Source organism: Artemia franciscana, chromosome 9, assembly GCF_032884065.1.
Source record: "Artemia franciscana chromosome 9, ASM3288406v1, whole genome shotgun sequence".
In the NCBI taxonomy this organism is placed as follows: Eukaryota; Metazoa; Arthropoda; class Branchiopoda; order Anostraca; family Artemiidae; genus Artemia; species Artemia franciscana.
In genome coordinates this window covers 26,663,105-26,684,957 of record NC_088871.1, presented here as the reverse complement: position 1 = coordinate 26,684,957, position 21,853 = coordinate 26,663,105, and the positions used below count along the sequence as shown (strand labels likewise).

Sequence of the window (21,853 nt, the reverse complement as noted above, 5' to 3'; positions counted from 1 at the left end):
AGGAAAAAAGGGGAAAAAATTAAAAATTTATTTCATCATATACCAATTCAAAAACGAATGTATACCGGGATGACGACCGGGACACAGGGAATATAAATGACACAACTACAACGGGGACGCCGGGGGGCGCAGGGGGATATAAATGACGACCGGGACACAAGGAATATAAATGACGCCCGGGACACTCAAAGAGAAATCAGAGACTGGGACACCGGGACACAAATGACGACCGGGACACAGGGAATATAAATGACGACCGGGACACAGGGACATAACTACAAAGGGGACGCCGGGGTGCACAGGGGGATATATAAATGATGATGGCGACTCAGGGAATGGTCGATTAGCAATCACCATCAGCAAAGCCAAAGGGCAATCATTAGAATCATGAGGTATAGATCTGAATACGGATTGTTTTCCCATTGACCATTATATGTTGCATGTTCAAGAGTCGGTAAACCTGACAATCTATTTATATGCACAGACAATGGGACAGCAAAGAATGTTGTATATTCGCAAGTTTTACGTAGTTAAAAACATATATATATATATATATATATATATATATATATATATATATATATATATATATATATATATATATATATATCTATCTATATTCACAGGTGGGACATAGGGACACAACTACAATGGCGCGTAACTAATAATATGGCGCGTAACGACTTACGCGCGCGGGGGGGCTTGGGGGGCGCGAAGCGCCCCCACCAACTAGGTGTTGGGGTGGCGCGAAGCGCCACCCCAACATCTAGTTTTTATATATAAAAATGATTTGGTTAAATAGATATTTCCGAATATTCTAACCAATTATAAAAATTATAAATGGCTAAGCGAACGAGCGATTCAGGCACCCAATCAAAGACGTGCACGAAATGAACAATAATATTCTTATCAAGATTCGAGACCTGTTGAAAATGTAATAGAGGCTACAGTCTTGAGAGGGCCTTCCGAGTGTGAGGCTGTTCTTATTCCTTGCATTCCCATGATTCCAACAGATCTGCCTTTTCAATTTAAAAGATTGCAGTTCCCAATTCGATTAGCATTGGCAATCACCATCAACAAAGCTCAACGGCAATCCTTAGAAGAATGCGGTGTAGATCTTAATACGGATTGTTTTTCCCATAGAAAATTATATGTTGCATGCTCAAGAGTCTGTATACCAGACAATCTATTTATATTCACAGACAATGGGACCGCGAAGAATGCTGTATATCCACAAGTTTTACGCAGTTAAAAATTAGCACCTTGTATACATGTTGCTTTAGGGAAGGAGGCTTAGGCTTGCGGCTCAGAGAGAAATATCCAAAAGAAAGCGTGTCAATGTATTACAAGAGCAACATGAAACCAGGCTTGCGGCTGAAAGAGAACGTAATAATTCGCTGGATCTCCCAGGGTTTCCACCACACGTGTTACAACTAAAAATAGGCGTTACAGTAATCATGTTGTGAAATATTAACCCACCAAAGCTTTCCTACGGCGCGCCACTTGCCGTAGAAAAAAAAATACAGTGGAAAACGTAATAAAGGCAACAATCTTGACAGGGCCTTCCAAGGGTAAGACTGTTCTTATTCCTCGCATTCCCATTATTCCAACGGATCTGCCTTTTCAATTTCAAAGATTGCAATTCCCAATTCGATTAGCATTTGTAATCACCATCAACAAAGCTCAAGTGCAATCAATAGAAAAATGTGGTATATATCTTAATACGGATTGTTTTTCCCATGGACAATTATATGTTGCATGTTCTAGAGTTGGTAAACCGGACAATCTATCTATATGCACAGACAATGGGACTGCGAAGAATGTTGTATATTCACAATTTTTACGCAGTTAAAAATTAGCACCTTGCACGCGTGTTGCTTTGGGGGGGGGGAGGTTTAGGCTTGCGGCTCAGAGAGAAATTGCCAAAAGAAGGCTTGTCGATGTATTACAAGAGCAACGCGAAACCTGGTTTGCGGCTGAATAAAAGAGTAAAAAAAGAATGCGCGTGCCGAGGAATTATCAGAGTGTATCAGAGGAATTACCAGTTGTATATCCGCAAGTTTAACGCAGTTAAAAATTAGAACCTTGCACATGTGTTGCTGGGGCAGGTTTTAGAAAAAAAAGAAAATATAGAAGAAAAATAAAAAAAGAAGAAGAAAAAATAACCAAAAAAATAGGTAAACAACTAAAAAAAAACTAATAAATTAAAAAAAAAAGAAAAAACTAAAAAAGAAAAAAATTAAAACTATAAGAATTCAAAAACCTTAAAAAAGAAAACCAAAACTTTGAAGCTTAGTAGATATCATTGTTAAACATTGGACTTGCTTTAATAATCAAATATCTTTGAAAAAACTGCAATAGAACACAAGGGACAATGAGAATCCATATGTAGAAGCATACCACGTGCCGTGCTGGGGCTCGGCGGCGAAGCCACCGGGACCCAGCTAGTATATATATATATATATATATATATATATATATATATATATATATATATATATATATATATATATATATATATATATATATATATATATATATATATATATATATATATATATATATATATATTTATTTATATACATATATATATATATATATATATATATATATATTTATTTATATACATATATATATATATATATATATATATATATATATATATATATATATATATATATATATATATATCATGAAAAGAGAAATCACCAATGCAACAGCACAAACACATAAAAAAATAGGACAGAAGGAGAAAAGGAAGACTGTTTTCCTAAATTAGTGATTAATATAGACCAGCAAAAAAAAAAAAAAAAAAAAAGACTGAAGGAGAAAAAGAAGCCTTTTTTCCTAAATTAGTGATTAATATAGACCAGCACTTGAATGAGGCCTTAACCCTACTCATCCATACAATCACATAGGTCAAACAGCATAGCAATACACAATCAACCATAAAGAATAATCCATGGACAGGCAGTCATGTCGTATATATATATATATATATATATATATATATATATATATATATATATATATATATATATATATATATATATTTAAAACGCTTAAAACCGAATATCTAAAACTTGGCCTCGGTTTTAACACTGTGAAAACCGAGATAGTTCTCTTCAATTGGCAAAAAACTCCACACATGCCTTCATTGCTTTTTGGTGAAAATCTCGTGAATACTGCTGACCACATAAATTACCTCGGAGTCCCTATTGGCTCGTCTCTAAGGCATACACGTCTTCTACTGATCAAACACCTCAATCGACGAATCTCCGGCTCGTATGCTTCCATAGTCTCTGCTAAATTCCGTTTTAGCCGCCCCCTCCTTGCCAGCCTATATAACACTACTGTTTTACCTCATATTCTGTACCTGGCTCCATTTTGGAAACTATTCTCGAAGGCTGAATTGTCTAAAATCCGTGCGCTTTTCTTCCGTTTTGCTAAATACCTCCTACGTTTTCCTCCCTGGTATAGAAACTCAATCCTCAGTAAAAAGTATCACATAACCGACCCTCATGTTGCAGTTAAAAATGTAATCAAAAGACACAATATTAAAATAGTAGATCACGATTGGTATAATCTACTTTTACAATAGATCTGTTTTCGTTTTATTCATTTTAGTGCTATTTTGTTTGCCCTTTTATTAGTTGAGTCTCTTTCTAGTTATGTCTCCTCTGATATGTTCTTATATATTTTCTTATATTTATATTTTCGTGCTCCGTCTTTTTCATTTCGTATGATTGGCGGGTTTTCAAATAAATATATATATATATATATATATATATATATATATATATATATATATATATATATATATATATATATAGAGTCCAATAACTATGCCTCTGGGCATGTCATAGCACCTAACCCCCGCAGCCCATAGGGGAAGGTCAGTAAGTTGTGAAATTTGCCCGTTGTTTACATATGTTACATATAGTATCTTCTCGGGCAATATAGCAATCTTTTGGGGGATCTTTCACGTTAAATCTTTCACGTGGGGGAATTTTCCCCGGAAAGTCTTACTTAGGGATAGGAGGAGGTCTTCCTGGCAAGATATGAAAAACGCTCAGAAAAAAAAAGTTTCCTTCAATTTAAATTAAGGAGCAGCATTAAAACTAAAAACGAACAGAAACCATTCCTTAAATTATGTGGCTATGCCACAATCTCTCTTCCTTATCTTCCAATCTTCACGCTTAAGTTCGACTTTGTGTCCTAACTCTTCAAGAACGACTTCTGAATCACAAGTGTTGTTTAATGGTAATGTGAAGTGTTTTTAAAGAACTTCAAGACTTTATTGTAAAGAGCGAGGGTTAAGGAAAACACAGCCCCCCTTATATACAGAATAGTGTCTATTTTTTCAAGTTTTATTGGTGCTCCTTACTTTTACTTGAAAAAAACAACTTTTTTATTCAATACACCAAATAATTGCTTTAAATGCCAATACCAAATATGTAGAATTCATTAAATTTAGTTTTACCCATCTAAAGCTACGATCCTGAGAAAATCTGCCTGATTTTAGAAGAAAAGGGAAAACCATGCTCAAAACGCCAAGCGATCCTTTAAAAGAATTAGATTCAGCATATAAAAAAATCACACGGCCCTTTTTAAGGGTGATCCCGTTGCCCAAACCTGCGAAGTTATAGCTGCGAGTCCTGAAAGAGGAAAGTCTAGGTTGTAAATTGATTATATATATATATATATATATATATATATATATATATATATATATATATATATATATATATATATATATATATATATATATACATATATATATATATATATATATATATATATATATATATATATATATATATATATATATACATATATATACATATATATATATATATATATATATATATATATATATATATATATATATATATATATATATATATATGTGTGTGTGTGTGTGTGTGTTTGTAAATTTAAAACAGTTTCTTATTGTTCTAATTGAATGAACATAGTATTTCAAGAGTTTGACAGAATTCTTAGAGAATTGGATAGAATTCAAAGAGGATTAACCCCCCTCATGTACGGAATAATTTCTGTTCGGTTTAAGTTTTAATGTTGTTCCTTACTTGCAGTTGGAAAAAACTTATCTTTATTGAATTTCAGATCGCTTTTTAAATAATTCCAGGAAATCTGGTTGCTCCTCCGCGGAAAAATCACTCCTCCCCAAGGAGTTATTCTTTAGACAATTCAATCCCATTGAAAATTTACCTCGGACAAATACCCTTAACATCTCCACGTGGAAAATTGAGTCGGCAATGAGAAAGCAAGATATAATTCCTTCTTAAGATGTAACCCCTAGAAACATTCCTCCCTATTGAAAATCCAACCAACAGATAATTCCACCCCCTCCCCCGAAAAATGTATGCGTACTTCCCAATAATATATACTATACGTCAACAATGGGCAAATTTTGCAACTTAGACCTTTCCCTGGGGGCTATGGGAGGATCATGATATCCCCAAAGCCCTAGTTATCCGGCCTTTCAACTATACAGACCAAAATAGCTATTTCAAATTTTTGATCCATCGACTTTGAGAAAAAGGGGCGTGGAAGGGGGGACCTAGTTGTCCTCCAAATTTTTGTCACAAAGGACACTAGAACTTTTAATTTTCGTCCCAATGAGTCCTTTCGTGATATTCTAGAACCACAGCGTCAATACGATCACCCCTGGGGAAAAAATAAACGAATAAATAAACGCGCATCCATTATTGCTCTTCTGGCAAAAAAAAATACAAAATTCCACATTTTTTTCAAATAGGCGCTTGAAACTCTACAGTAGGGTTTTTTGATACGCTGAATCTGATGGTGTGACTTTCATTAAGATTCTATGACTTTTAGGGGGTATTTGCCCCTTTTTCAAAGATTGCGCAAATTTTCTCAGGCTTGTAACCTTTGATGGCCAAGATTAAAGTTAATGAAACTTATATATTTTAAATCAGCACAAAACTCCAATTCTCTTGATATATCTAATCGAAATTCCGTTTTTTAGAGTTTGGTTACTATTGTGCCGAGTCACTCCTTACTTACAGTTCGTTACCACGAATTGTTTGATCGAAACTGCTTGGGTCCAATAGCTTGAGTAAAGATGTTTGATCAGATATGAATGATGTTATATAGTACTCTATCTCGTCTCTTCTAACCTAACTGATTGATCTCGTCCTACTGGTCAATTACGGGATTAGTAAAAAAGCAGACACAGTACGTATTGCAGAAACAAGTTTGAAAAGGCTGAAAACAAAAGTATATTGTTCTTTTTTAATATATGCGTGCTTGAAAACTGCCTCATCAAAGGTAGAAAGCCAACACAAATTTAATTTGAATCGAGTATTTTTGTGATAAATTTTAATATGTTCTTGGTGGCTTGGTGGCCTGGTTAAAAATTTTGAATTTGGCCATACCTTACTGTAAAAAAAGACCAAAATTCTTGAGGATCCACGGGCAACTAAAAGTATCCCAGGGTGGCTTTTATCTCTTATCCACTTTGGGACCAACTCTTAAGCCACAAGGTGCCATGCCGGGGTGGGGGTAATCCGACTCCCTCTGTTTGTTCGGCTAGTTTATAAATGTAAACTGATGCTTAAAAAATGGCAGTGCTAAGCAACATCAATTCACCCTCTCATGTTTTTGATTAAGCAAATAGCAAAAATAAAAGACAAAGAACACGGAAATATCGACTCATCTAGAAAGATCCCAACCCCGTTTGCTAAATAAAAAAAAAAGACTGACGGGAAACAATAGCATTGTTGATTCCTCGTATAAAAGAAATTTGGCAAATTCTATCTTGCCGCCAATAATTTTGTGGTCTAGACTAGTGATTGAACTACCAACCCTCGTACCGAATAATCGAGCACTCTATGGCGAGAGATTAAATATTAAAAATAAATTCCTACTTATGAAAGTAAATTGAATTAATTATAGTATATCGAGCATAAACCTTAATGGTTGGTTAGTACCGCTATGCTTGTATGTCGGTCAATCTTGTAAGATGAAAACTTAAGCAACACCTGTTTGATTTAAGTATATCTTTGACAACTATTACACTTTTTATGTTAGAATTAGTTGCAAAAATGGCTGGATATGATATAGATCGAAATTTATATGATAGAGACGATTATGGTGGGGATAGTTGTTGTCAAGAAACAGAAATAGAAAAGCTTTTACAAGTTCTGTCATTACTTGCATTAGGACTGTTAATTTTTTATTTGATTACAATATTTACAACTACAACTGCAGAGAGACGAAAGAAAAGAGATACAGACGAAATCGACGAAAATGGTGAGTTAACCACTTTTTTGTAGAGCATTCTTTCGCATAGATATATGTGATGATAGATAGGTAGATACGAAAATAAAATCCCTAAAATCTCAACTTTTAAAGCCAGAGGATTTAATATCATGTTATTTGTTATTTCGACAAATAAACATATCTCGATTTCTTTAACTTTTTTCAGCAAATTATGTACACCTTGAATTCTCTGTTATGTTTAAAATCCTGTAAATTAAACTACTTTTCCCACATGGAAAAATTCTTTCGCAAGATATGTATGGAAAAATCGCAAACTTCTCGCTTTAGATTGTATAGGGACTTAGCTTCAGCCTTTTTATTTGGGGGGATGGGGGCAAGAGGGGTCCACCTCCGGATAGTCAATGAACATCGGTTATCCTTCAGCAGAAAGCAGTGGCGGTTCTGGCCTCGTCAGTTTGCTTATACTTACAGTAAGTATTATTATGTAAGTTTTACAGTAAGTAACTTACTGCCTACTAGGACCTCTACTTTATTTTAATAAAGATACAATTTTAATATCTACAAAATGGTTGCGCCCGGGGCGAGGGCCCCCCATCCCCTATCCTCCAAAATCACATATGGGGGAAGGAATGTTAAAAAACTTGTTGAAAATTCAAACTTAAATGTGTTTTAAATACGTCTGAAAATTCCGATGATTCTCCTCCGAATTTTCGCCCGTTAGTCTAAAGGAAAATCAAGTCTCTTTCAAACAGTTCGTGTAAACGCGACCCGGCTCAATAGTAACCGAAACTCTGAAAAACGGAATTTGGTATAAATAGATGCATCAAAAGGATCGGATTTTTATGCTTATTTTGAATATATAAGTTTCATCAAGTTTAGTGCTGCTTGTCGAAAGTTACGAGCCTGAGAAAAGTTGCCTTATTTTCGAAAAAAAAGGTAAAAACACCCCTAAAAATCATAGAATCTTAATAAAAGTCATGCCATCAGATTTAGTGTATCAGAAAACCCTAATGTAGAGGTTTCAAGCTCCTAACTGGAAAAATGGGGAATCTTTTCTGTTTTTTGCCAGAAGAAAGATCACAGATGCGTGTTTATTTGTTGTTTTTGGGTTTTTTTTACAGGTTTTTTTTTTACTGGGTCATATCGACCCAGTTGCTCTAAAATTTCGTGGGAGGGCTAACTCGAAGGGAAATTAAAAGTTCTAATGCCCTTTTTAAGTGACCAAAAATTGGAGGGCAACTAGCCCTCTCCCCACGCTCATGTTTTCCCCAAAGTCACCAGGTCAAAATTTTGAGATAGCCATTTTTTAGCATAATTTATATATCTAATAACTATGTCTTTGAGGACGACTTAATCCCCCACAGTCGTTGGAAGAAAGGCTGCAAGTTATGAACTTTGCCCATTGTTTAAATATAGTATAAGTTATTGGTAAATATATAGACGTTTTCAGGAAGAATTTTTCTGGGGGGAGTGGGGGGGATTTTGCTACGTGGAAGGATCTTTTTATGGAAGGATTTTTCATGGGGGAAGAGAATTTCTATGAAGGGGCACTGGATGTCCCAGCATTATTTAAAAACAATCAGAGATTAAATTCAAAAAGAGTTTTTTCAACTGAAAGTAAGGAGTAACATTAAAACTTAAAACGAACAGAAATTATTACGTATATGAGGGGTTTTTTCCCCTCGTCAAAGCCTCGCTCTTTACACTAAAGTATTTTTAGTATTTCATAAGAGCTATTTATTCTAATTAAACGGCCTTTGAGATTCAGGGGTCATTCTTAAAGAATTTGAACAAAATTCGAACTTTAACGCAAAGAGCGAGGGGGCCAATGTATCTGACCAATCTTAGCATTTAATTTTATGTTAAACACCTTCTTAACTGTGATTTTTACGTGATAATAAACCAAAGATATTTGTCTTCGGCTGAGGGGCAAAACCCCCCTCATATTACGCATTTGAGAAAGTTCACCCCCTCTTCAATAACTCGCTCTTTACATCATGTCCCTAGAATGGTAACAAAGTGTTCTGGGGGTATTTCTTTGTTCATAAAATCTAGTATTGAATTTTGTAGAAGATCTGATCTTGAATCCTTGTTTTCATCGGTGGTGTCTAATAGTAGGACAGTTTATTCTCTTGTTATTGATCTGAAAAGCCAGGTTGCATGTGATACTGTTTGTTTGTTTTATAAGCCCCCTCCTTTTCCAACACATCTGTTCTGTGATTTGCTTGATCAGCTTTCTGGTGTGGGGACTTTCTCTAAAAAACGGATTTGTGTTTTGGGAGACTTTAATTGTAATATGTTAAATGTTGGATCAAATGATGAATGTGACCATCTTTTTGATGTATTTTCTTCTTCTGAGCTACTTCCTTCAATTTTTTTTCCTTCACGTGTTGACCCTTCAAGAAATTCTGCCACTTTAATAGATAATATTTTCACTTCTCTTTCTCCTAATTTACAGTTCTCGTCTGGTCTTGTCTTCACTGATCTTTCTGATCACTTCCCTATTTATCTATCACTATCTGTGCCTAAAACAGAGATTACTGTGGATGAGAAAGGCAAGTCTTCTTTTAGAACTTTTACAGATAGAGAAATTTCTAATTTAATACATAGTCTTCAGAGTAATGATTGGTCTAGTGTTCTTGAAGCTAATGATGCTGATTGTGCAACTAGATTATTTTTGTGCCGTATGGGCACTCTGTTGGATAAGCATTTTCCTCTTAGAAAGAGGCCAAGGAATTTTACACCTAAATGCCCATGGATGTCTAGAAGTCTGATCAATGCAACCCATATGAAGGCGTCTTTGTTCAAGGCTGCATGTAAAAGTAAGACACAGGAAGATCTTCTGAAGTATAAACATTACAAAAATGTGCTCACTTCTTCAGTTCGCTTAGCAAAAAAGCTGTATTTTTCACGTCGAATTAATGAGTGTAAAGGGAATTTGCGCAAGGTTTGGACTGTAATTAATGAAGCTCTCTCCCGTAAGAAACTCAAACAATCTTCCCCATCTCTTTATAGGAAAGCTGATGGATCTGTTGTGGATAAAAAATCCTTAGCAAGTGCCTTCAATTCGTATTTCACCACACTTCCCTCAGTTCTCATTCCACCCCCGAGTAGAGTAAGTTGTTTTCCTATGACAGAGAAGTCTTTTTTCCTTTCCCCATGTAGTACTACTGAGATTTCTAGTATTATTTCTCAACTTCCAAGTAGTTGTTCAGTTGATAGTTTTGGTTTGAGTAATAATGTCCTTAAAAAAATCAGTCAGTTTGTTTCTCATCCCATCTCACACATAACTAACCTCTCTCTTTCTTCTGGTTTTTTTCCTCATTTATTTAAAGTTGCTACCGTTGTACCCTTGCATAAAAAAGGTGATTCTTCTCTAATTTCAAATTACAGACCTATTTCTCTTCTTCCCGTCATCTCAAAGGTTGTTGAAAAAGTAGTGTATCGTCGACTCTCTTCATTTGTATTTAGTACTAATTCGACTGCTGGAAATCCTCTCATCACTAACCATCAGTATGGTTTTCGTCCCTCATTCTCTACCTTGCACGCACTTTCTGATGCAACTGAGTTTGTGCGTGTTAATCTGGACAAGGGCTTGTGTGTTTTGGGTCTATTTCTCGACTTTTCTAAGGCCTTTGATATGGTTGACCACAATGTTCTTCTGTCTAAACTATCTTTATTTGGAGTGCATGGAGTCCCACTAGAATGGTTTAGGTCCTACCTCTCAGAGAGATCTCAGTATGTTTTGGTTAACTGTACTTCTTCCTCTACTTTGCCTGTATTGAAAGGTGTCCCACAAGGCTCTGTGCTTGGTCCACTTTTATTTCTAATTTACATCAATGATCTTGTTGATGGTCTTCATCCCCATGTTCACCCTGTTCTTTTTGCTGATGACAGTAACTTTTTCATTGCTGCGGTGGACCTGCCATCTGCCACTTCTATGGCTCAAGGTTTTCTTGATAAAGTAAAGGATTGGTGCTGGTCAAATGGTATGGCTCTTAACAGCCGAAAGAGTGCCATTGTCAACTTCAGGACCCCTTACCGTATGCGAGACGTACAGGAGCCAATCACCCTGACTTTTGGGAATGATATTATACCACAAGCTACTGTGGTGAAATTTCTTGGTGTGTATCTTGACTGTTTTCTTTCTTTCAAACCGCATATAACTCACACCCGTTCCTTAATCCTCCGCCAGTCTTCAATGTTGCACCGGATTAACTCATTTCTTCCTCCTGATATTATGGTTTCTCTTTATTATGCTTTTATTTATCCTTACCTTTCTTATTGCTGCTCTGTCTGGGGTAATACTAATAAATCTCTTCTCTGCTCACTTCAAAGAGCCCAAAATAGGGCAGTGAAGGCTACTTTTCTTCTCCCTCGGCTTTACCCTTCCTCTGATCTTTATAATGATACTGGAATAGCTCCGCTGGATCATATTATAGGTAAAAGTACCCTTTATTTTGCGCATTCTGCTTTTCTAGGTACTCTCCCACCGCCCCTACAGCAGTTTTTCTCACGGACAGGCTCAGGTAGGTACTTTTCTTCTTTACGTAATTCTTCTCGACGATTTATTTTACCAAAACGATCTTCTACAGCAGGCCAGAGGTCTCCAGTATATCAATCAATTCTATTATGGAACTCAATCCCTTCGGATGTCCCTCTTTTTCTTTCTGCAAAGGCATTATTTCGTCGGGTATTTCCAATTCAATAATTTTTCTCTCCTTATTAATCCTTTCCTAATTTGTATGTCTCTTCTCTTCTTTTAAAATCATTTTCAGCTATATGTTAAATCTCCTTCTAAATCTTCTATCTGTTAAATATCCTATCTATTCAATGTCCTTGTCTTGTTCCAGTGTTTTTTTTTTTTTTTTTTTTTTTTTTTTTTTTTTTTTTTTTTTTTGTATATATTTTATAATAGTGTTTTATTCTTGTTCTCTGTGGTCCATTACAAGCAAAGCTTCTTGGGCCTAGTAACCACTTTACTTTTGTAATAGTTTTTTCTTTTAGTATCAATAATAATATCAATTAATTAACTCCAAGTTCGGAGTTTGTAAAATAATGCCCTATATAAGCAATAATTTGCTTGTGTTATTTTTCGGCCAATCTTAGCATTTAATTTTACCTGAAGCAGCTTCATAACCATAATTTTTATGTGATGATAAACCAAACATATTGTATGTGTTCGGCTTGTGGTTGTTATTAAATAAAAAAAGACAGTTTTTTCCAACTGAACATAAGGAGCAACATTAAAACTTAAAACGAGCATAAATTAGTGCGAGTATCTTTTAAAGATCTTTTCTTTCGTTCATTTGAGAATTGCTTAACTTGTGACTTTCGTTTTCGTAAAAATAGTTTCAACCTCTTTGGCTATTCTGTTACTATGCCTTACAAAATTAGTTCCGCAAATATCACTAATTTAAGTTATATGGTAGAATCCTTCTATGGAGAAATTTCTCATGGGGAAGGGAATTGTTCATGGAGGGGGAGCTAGATTACCCGAAATTACTTAAAAACTATCAGCAATTAAATAAAAAACAAGTTTTTCAACTAAGTAGCAACATCAAAATTAAAACGAACTGAAAATATTATATACATGAGGGGGGGCCCCTCTCCTCAATAGTTCGCTCTTACGCTAAACATTCTTTTTTAACTTTAACGAGGCTATTATTCTAATTGAACAGCCTTTGTGATTCAAGAGTCATTCCTAAACAACTGGAACAAAAATCAAACTTAGGTTGTTATAAAGTTATTATCAGTTAAAAAAAAGTAAAATTAATATGCAAACTTCGCTTTAATTATTCATGTACGGTAATCCAATTAAAAACTGCATTAGCTCAAAAACATTCAGAAATTAAGTAAAAAAACAAGTTTTTTTTTAACTGAAAGTAAGGAGCGACATTAAAACTTAAAATAAACAGAAATTACTCCGTATATGAAAAGGGATGTCCGCTCCTCAACGCCCCGTTATTTACGCTAATTTTTTTTATTGTTTTAAAAAGTAGAGTTGTGAGAAAGAGTCCAACTTCAGCTGTGCCTATCCTGGGACCACATGAGAACTCTTTCACCTAATGGGGAGGGTGTGTACCAAGCGCTTAATCCATTCCCTGAGTCTTAAATAGGACCCTTTTCTTCAATTAATAACGAAGAAAAGTTACTATTTAGCAAAGACGATACTTGCACTATTCCAGAGCCCCATGCATCTCGTCATTCAGTTGCATGTGATTTGAAAATGGCGTCTTAGCAAATCAAAAAGTACACCTTTTAAATTACCGTTGCTGAAACCTTGTACAGGAAGATTGTAGACACACGATACTCATTGAACAGCAAGAAATTATCCTTTTTTTAAATGGGTAACAGTGATACGTCCTCTTATTTTTCTTCGTCGCTATTGAGGTACTAGAGCATCATTGAGAGCTGTTTAAGAACTAATAAAAGACAAATCGTATGTCTGATCTTTTTTTTTGTATATGACTAGACTCGATAAGGCCGTCTTAAATTTCAAATAGAGCACTAAAAGCTCAATTTAGGTGAAATGTTTGGGCAGAAAGGCTGGGCCAGACATATGGATATCATAGAGAGCTAATTAAGGGCTCATTTATAAGCTAATTTTTATATTTAATTGCCTTTTATAAATTTGAATTTATAAGACAGTCATAACGTGACACATTGCACCCAAAGAGTGCTTTGGTTTTTTTTTAATAAAAAATGACAAAAAGTGGGTTGTCCTGTGAAAAGACTCAACGGATAAATATCCCCTCTCCCCTGCGGAAATTCTCCTCTGTAGAGAATCCCCCTGGAAATTTTCCTTATATTTGAAATAGTAACAGTAGTTTTAATTTAAAGTATTCGAAAAAATGCATGAGTTGTCAAGCTATTCGTTGAGCATTTATTTGTGATTACTTGTGAGCATTAAATTTCTCATTTGTGAGAAAAATATACATATATTGTTTGTATTCACTTCATCCTACTTGCAGCAGACATTCCGTACAGCATCTTGATGCAGAAATAAATGTTACACAAATAGCACTGGCGTAGCCTGAAATGCGACTAAAAACAGTTATAATCCTCCACACATTCATGTCAAATATTTTTTGGTGCTGGTTAACAGAAATATTTAAAAAAGCGAAAATACCGAGAGGCCAGCATGGTATTGTACATAGAGGTAGTTCTACATTTGTGGCTGGGTATGTAAATACAAAACACAAGGAATAGGACATTATCAGTGCTCATTATACGTTTCAGTTAGAATTAAGAGAATATGGAGCTATGTCGGAACTCTGATTTAGATATCGGACGTAAAAAAAAAACATTTAAACGATTCCTGGAGCCGATCACTCCTCCCTACTAACTTTTATGACTAAACTACAACCCATTTGACCTATCTAGCTACAATACGAATATTATTATAAAAAGTGCTAAGTCTAATTTTCTTTTCTGATGATTTCTTTCCATGTTTTTCAATGAAACGAAATTTCTTTTTTTCAATGATTTATTGTTTTTTAATATTCCATTTCTGTCCTGTTTGCAGATGTAGAGGGTGTATTCATATCCATTTTTGAAAGTTTTAAAACAAGACAATCTTATACTGAACTGATAGATAACCTATCAGTAAAAGACCCTTACCTATCAGGGGAAACAAGTTGACCTTAGTAAACTTGGCGAAACAGAAAGCATAGTACATTCTCGCAATTTTCCATTAAATAGATTCATCTGTTTACTGGATGACAAAGTTTCGAAGGCGGTATATTTGTATAAATACTAATGTGGGACATATTAGGAAGTTTAATGGACCCCTGTTTTTCGTGATTTTTATATTAAGAATGAGGAAGGAGTAATTAAGAAAGATTATCTGATCAAAGTAAAGAACGAAATTAAAATTAAAAACGAACAACAGTCTTCAGGCTACTTAATAATTTTTTCTCCAAATTATTTGGAGGGGGGTGCAACTGTCTCCTTGCCCCCCCCCCCTCCACCCATTGACGCTACTGCACTAACATGTCATTAGCTTTTGACTTTCACTTTCAAAATGTTGCCATATTCAAGATTCCCTATTAGTTTTTTTTTTCAAAGTTTTAAACATCCATTGTTATTGGGATCATTGTTTCTTATTTAAAATTATCACTGACAACCTATTCAAGAGACTCCAAAATATGCTTACAAAACATAGTCATATACTTTTCAGCATTGGGAGCCTTTTGCTTACTGATGAAATTATTTTATCAAAAGATTTGAGAAGCTGTTTAAAACTTGTTCATCTTTAAGAGAGTGGTTTCCCCAGGATTTAGTTGAGCTTTTTCAAAGCAGGATTGGAGCTTTAGCTGTTTGGCATAATAGCCTTCAGATTAGAGTCGGATCAGAATTAAGTACTATGGAACCTGGCATCCAGAATCTAGCTTTAGAAAAAATATAGTATATACCGTAAATGCTTGTGGTAGTAGTATCTCCCCCACTGTCCATGTATTGTTAATGATTTTCGCTACTTTGTCGATTCTTTCAGCGGGCCAGAAAGGAGTTTTTCTACCTTGAAGGGATTGAAAGAATACCTTAATCATTCCAAGGTACACTTTGGTTGAATGGACTTAGAAATCTAAATATTTTAAAATATTTCTTGTGCCGCAGAAGAAATCATGATTATTCTAGGACAAATGTAGCAAGTTTATTTTTTAAATAAAACCACTAGACTTCCTTCATGTGATATATAAAACCTTTTTATAGCCGAATAAGATCCTAGTATTTACCAGAACTTGGTCGGATTTGCAGCTTAATCATAACTCAGTGGGAAGTCCTAATACTTTGGATTTGTCGGAAAAGCCTGAATCTTCATCATAGTTTGTGACCATTTGAATGAACTTATAGAATTATTAAATTTAAAAAAAAGTTTTTTTAACGGAAAATAAGGAGCGACATTAAAACTTAAAACGAACAGAAATTACCCCGTAAATGAAAGGGAATTTTTCTCCTCAACGCCCCGCTCTTTATGCTGAAAATCCCTTTCATTTACGGAGTAATTTCTGTTCGTTTTAAGTTTTAATGTTGCTCCTTACTTTCCATTAAAAAAGCTTTTTTTAATTTAATATCTGGACGTTTTTGAATTAGTGCATGTTTTGATCTTGGCTCTCTGCACATAAATAATTAAAACAAAATTTTTGCGTATTATTTTTTTTTTTGGCTAAATGGCTTTCTCATAGTTTTAATCGGAAGATTTTTAGAAAAAAGGAGCGAGGGAGCAGGCCTAGTTGCCCTCCAACTTTTTGATTACTTAAAAAGGCATGTAGAACTTTTAATTTTTAACGAACGTTTTCATTAGTAAAAAGAAATATGCGTAACTTACGAACTAACTTACGTAACGAACTACTATATTCTTATGTTTTTATTGCGTATATGAGGGGGGGGGTTCACCCCTCGTCGATACCTCGCTCTTTACATTAAGGCTTAAATTGTGTTCCAATTCCTTAAGAATGACCCCTGTATCACAAAGGCCGTAGAATAAATAGTCGAAATTACTAAAAATACTTTAGCGTAAAGAGCGAGGTATTACGAGGAGGTAAACCTCCTCATATGCGCAATAATTTCTGTTCGTTTTAAGTTTTAATGCTACTCCTTACTTTCAGCAGAAAAAACTTTTCATATTAATTTTTTAATTGTTTTTTTTTAAATAATGCTAGAAAATCCTGCACCCCCTTCATTGAAATTCTCTTCCCCCATGAAAAATTCCTCCATGGAAAGATCCTCCCATGTAACCCCCCTCAACTCTCCCTCTCCTCCAACCAAAAAAAAATCCCCCTGAAAACGTCTATACACTTCCCAATAACCATTACTATATGCAAACACAGTTCAAAGTTTGTAACTTGCATCCCCTCCCACGGGGACTGTGGGGGAGTAAATCGTCCCCACAGACATAGTTATAAGGCTTTTCGATTATGGTGAATAAAATGGCTATCTCAGAATTTTGATCCGGTGACTTTGGGGAAAAATGACCGTGGGAGGGGGCCTAGGTGCCCTCCAATTTTTTTGGTCACTTAAAAAGGGTACCAGAAATTTTAATTTCCGTTAGAATGAGCCCTCTCGCGACATTCTAGAACCACTGAGTCGATACGATCACCCCTGGGAAAAAAAACAAAAAAAAAAAAACAAATAAACACGCATATGTTATCTGTCTTCTGGCAAAAAAAAAATGCAAAATTCCACATTTTTGTATATAGGAGCTTGAAACTTCTGTAATAAGCTTCTCTGATACGCTAAATCTGATGGTCTGACTTGTTAAGATTGTATGACTTTTAGGGAGTGTTTCCCCCTATTTTTTTAAAAAAAGGCAAATTTTCACATGCTCGTAACTTTTGATGGGTAAGTTAGTCTTAATGAAACTTATATATTTAAAAACAGCATTAAAATGCAATTCTTTTGATATAACTATTGGTATCAAAATTCCATTTTTTAGAGATTCGGTTACTATTGAGCCGGGTCGCTCCGTTATCACGAACGTAAACAGTTCTGTAAGCAGTTTGTGAGGACGAACTGTTTGATACATAAGAGAAAAGTAGCCAACTTCGGCATCTTTAAAGCTATTAAATAAAAAAATAAGTTTTTTTAACTGAAAGTAAGGAGCAACATTAAAACTTAAAACAAACAGAAATTAGTCCGTATATCAAAGGGGCTGTTCCTTCCTCAACGCCCCTCTCTTTACGCTAAAGTTTGACTCTGTCTCTCAAATCTACTTTTTAAAACATTAAAAAACTTAGTGTAAAGAGCGGGGCGTTGAGGAAAATTGAGTTGGCAAAGAGAAAGTAAAATAATTCGTACAGGAATTCTGTAAAATCTCCTCAGTGTAAAATTTCTACTGGAAAGATTACCCCACAGAAATTTTTTCTCCCCACGAAAAATTTACTCTGTTGAAAACCACCCCAAACAGAAAATCCCCCCTTGAAAAATGCCTATATACTTCCTAATAACAAATACTATATGTAAACAATGGGTGAATTTCATAACTTACAGGTCTCTATCTACGGACTGTGGGGGGCCATTTTACCCTTAAAGACATGTCTACTGGATCTTTCGACTATGCTCAAGAAAATGAATATCTCAAAATTTGATCAGACAACTTCGGGGAAAATGGGGTGTGGGAAAAGGGCTAGCTGCCATCCAATCTTTTTGGTCTCTTAAAAAGGGGACTAAAGCTTTCAATTTCTGTTTGAATGCACCCTCTCCCGATTGTCTTCTAGGACTACTATTTCAATGTGATCACCGCTGGGAAAAAAATACATCTCTGATCTTTTTTCCTGCAAAAAACGCAAAATTCTACATTTTTGAATATAGGAACTTGAAACTTTAACAGTAGGGTTCTCTGATAAGCTGAATCTGATGATGTGACTTTTATTAAAATTCCTTGGGATTTAGGGGGTGTTTCTCTCCTTTCTCGAAAATGAGGCAAATTTTTTCAGGCTCTTAACTTCTAATGGGTAACACTAAACTTGATGAATCTTATATATTTGGAATCAGCATAATAAGTCGACTCTTTTGATGCGTCAACTGACATAAAAATTCTGTTTTTGAGAGTTCTAATTACTATTGAGTCTAGTCGCTCTTTACTTACAGTTCCTTACCACTAACTGTTTGACACACATCAAGAGAATCATCTTTTGTAGTGATCCCAAATATATAAGAAAATTTGCCTGATTTTTGAAAAAGGAGGGAAACACCGATGCCAAGGGATCTTGACGAAAGTTACATCATACAACTTGACGCATCATGAACCCTTTTGTACAGGTTTCGAACTTTCATTTGCACAAATTGTATATTTTTCAGGAAGAAAGATGACAGATGTGTGTTCATTTGTTTTTTTCCCCAGGGCCATAGTATCTAACCAACACTCAAAGAAAATTGGGAGACGGCTCATTTGAACCAAAATTTAAAGTTTTAATGCCCTTTTTACGTGGCCAAAACAATTGTGCTTCTGCAAAGTGACGCTTTCTGCAATTTTGTGGCACAAAACTATCCGGAACTTTCCAATAAATATAGTAGAGGGTCCTTGGGCTGGTATAAATTAATCGCTGATCTCCTCTTCATTTGGGTTAAACCTGAATATAGATGCTGTGGGGCGATAGATACCATCTTATTGCAGAAAAATACTTTCTTTGTAAGCTAAAAGATTATATTCATATGCTTACCGGCATAAAAGGCATAAGGGTAGGGGTTTGGGATCTTGAACGTTGTCAGATAATTTTTCGGGAAGGAGGAGTGAATCGTTACCAGGAAACTTTTAGCCTGAGAAAATTTCATCCATTTACGAAAAAAGGCGGAGTGTCCCCAAAAAGGAGAGGTATTTTGATGAAAACTACAGAACCAGTTTCAGCATACAAGAGAATTTTATTGCAGCGTTTTCAAGTTCTTGTCCACAAAAATACGAAATCTTGCATTTTTCCCAAGAAGGATAATCACTGGTTCATGTTTATTTGTTTTTGTTTTCTTCAAGGGTGACTGCGTCGATCCAATGATTGGCGTTTTCAGAAATTTCGAGGTGCAAAGGGGCAGTTAAAGCCCAAAACTTACAAAAGTTGCTACTATTTGTACTAATAGCTCAAAAGAGCACCAGACCACATGAGGCCAACACAGCTAAGCATAAGGACACTCCTGTATTCTGATTTATTTAAAGCCTCCCTTTATAGACCCTCCAACGAGTGCCAATTCTCCTGAAAGCCTTCCTTATAACCTCTTCTCACTCAATTAAGGGATGACCGGCTTTTCAATTGGCCCTAGATGGCTGGCCGAAAAGGATGATCTTTGGCAATCTGTCATCTTTCATCCACAGAACTTGTCTTAACCGTCTCAATGTTTCTCTCACTGTTGCCCAAGAAACTGGGATGGAACCTCATTTTTCGTTCAGCTTACTGTTAAAATATGGTCATTCAAACGGGTGTCCAGAACAATTTGAAGGCAATTCCTTCGGAAGAAATTTAAATCCTGGCCAGCTCCGGTGAAATTGGAGGGAGTTGGAGAGGGAAACCCGAAATCTTGGAAAATGTGAAAATTGAAGTATCTTTATCTTACGATTGGGTGATAGGATCTTAATGAAACCTCATATATAGAAAGATCTAATGTCTCAGGTGCTCATTTTCAATTCGAATCGGATCCGGGAACATGGGGGGTTGGAGGGGGTAACAGAAATCTTTGAAACCAGAAATCTTGGAAAAGCCGTAGAGTGAAGAGATCGGGACGAAACTTGATGGGGAGAATAAACACAAATTTTAGACAAGTGATTGAAATAATTGGAACGGATCCGCTCTCTTTGGGGGAGTTGGGGGGATTTCCAGTGCTTAGGTGAGTTTGGTGCTTCTGGACGTGCTAGGACGATGAAAGTTGGTCGATATGTCAGGGACCTGCATAAATCGACTTGATAACAGTCGTTTCCCCGATTCGACCATCTGGGGGGCGGGAGGGAGAGGAAAAATTGAAAAATGAGATATTCTTAGCTTACAAATGGGTGATCGGATCATAATTAAATTTGATATTTAGAAGGACCTCGTGTCTTAGACCTCTTATTTTAAATCCCGACCGTATCCGGTGATATTGGGATTCGGAGCGGGAAACGGGAAATCTTTGAAAACACTTAGAGTGGAGAGATCTGGATGAAACTTGGTGGGAAGAATAAGCAAGAGTCCTAGATACGTGATTGACATAACCGGACTGAATCCGGTCTCTAGGGGGAGCGTTAATTCGAAAAAATTAGAAAAATGGGGCGGGAACGCGTGGGAGGGGTCAGCTAGTATATATATATATATATATATATATATATATATATATATATATATATATATATATATATATATATATATATATATATATATATATATATATATATATATATATATATATATATATATATATATATATATATATATGTATATATATACATGTATATATATATATATATATATATATATATATATATATATATATATATATATATATATATATATATATATATATATATATACATATATATATATATATATATATATATATATATATATATATATATATATATATATATATATATATATATATATATATAAATATATATATATATATATATATATATATATATATATATATATATATATATATATATATATATATATATATATATATAAATATATATATATATATAAATATTTATATATATATATATATTTATATATATATATATATATATATATATATATATATATATATATATATATATATATTTATTTATTTATATAAATAAATATATATATATATATATATATATATATATATATATATATATATATATATATAAATATATATATATATATATATATATATATATATATATATATATATATATATTTATATTATATATATATATATATATATATATATATATATATATATATATATATATATATATATATATATATATATATATATATATATATATATATATATATATACTAGCTAACCCCTGCCAACACGTGGATATATATATATATATATATATTAAAAAAAAAATCAGAAAAACAAAAACAAACAATACAGAAATACAAAAAAAAGAAAACACCAGAAA

The 21,853-nt window shown here is 34.4% G+C and overlaps 1 protein-coding gene across 1 annotated transcript in view; it reads left to right on the top strand.

The window, feature by feature from the left end:
* Positions 1-7,034: 7,034 nt before the first annotated feature.
* The window catches only part of LOC136031212 (uncharacterized), a 32,533-nt gene continuing 17,714 nt past the window's right edge, over positions 7,035-21,853 (top strand). Inside the window, exon 1 of the mRNA XM_065710584.1 lies at positions 7,035-7,299. Coding sequence (XP_065566656.1) covers positions 7,071-7,299 — 229 coding nt within the window. The 5' untranslated portion in view covers positions 7,035-7,070. The remainder of the gene's footprint in view (positions 7,300-21,853) is intronic.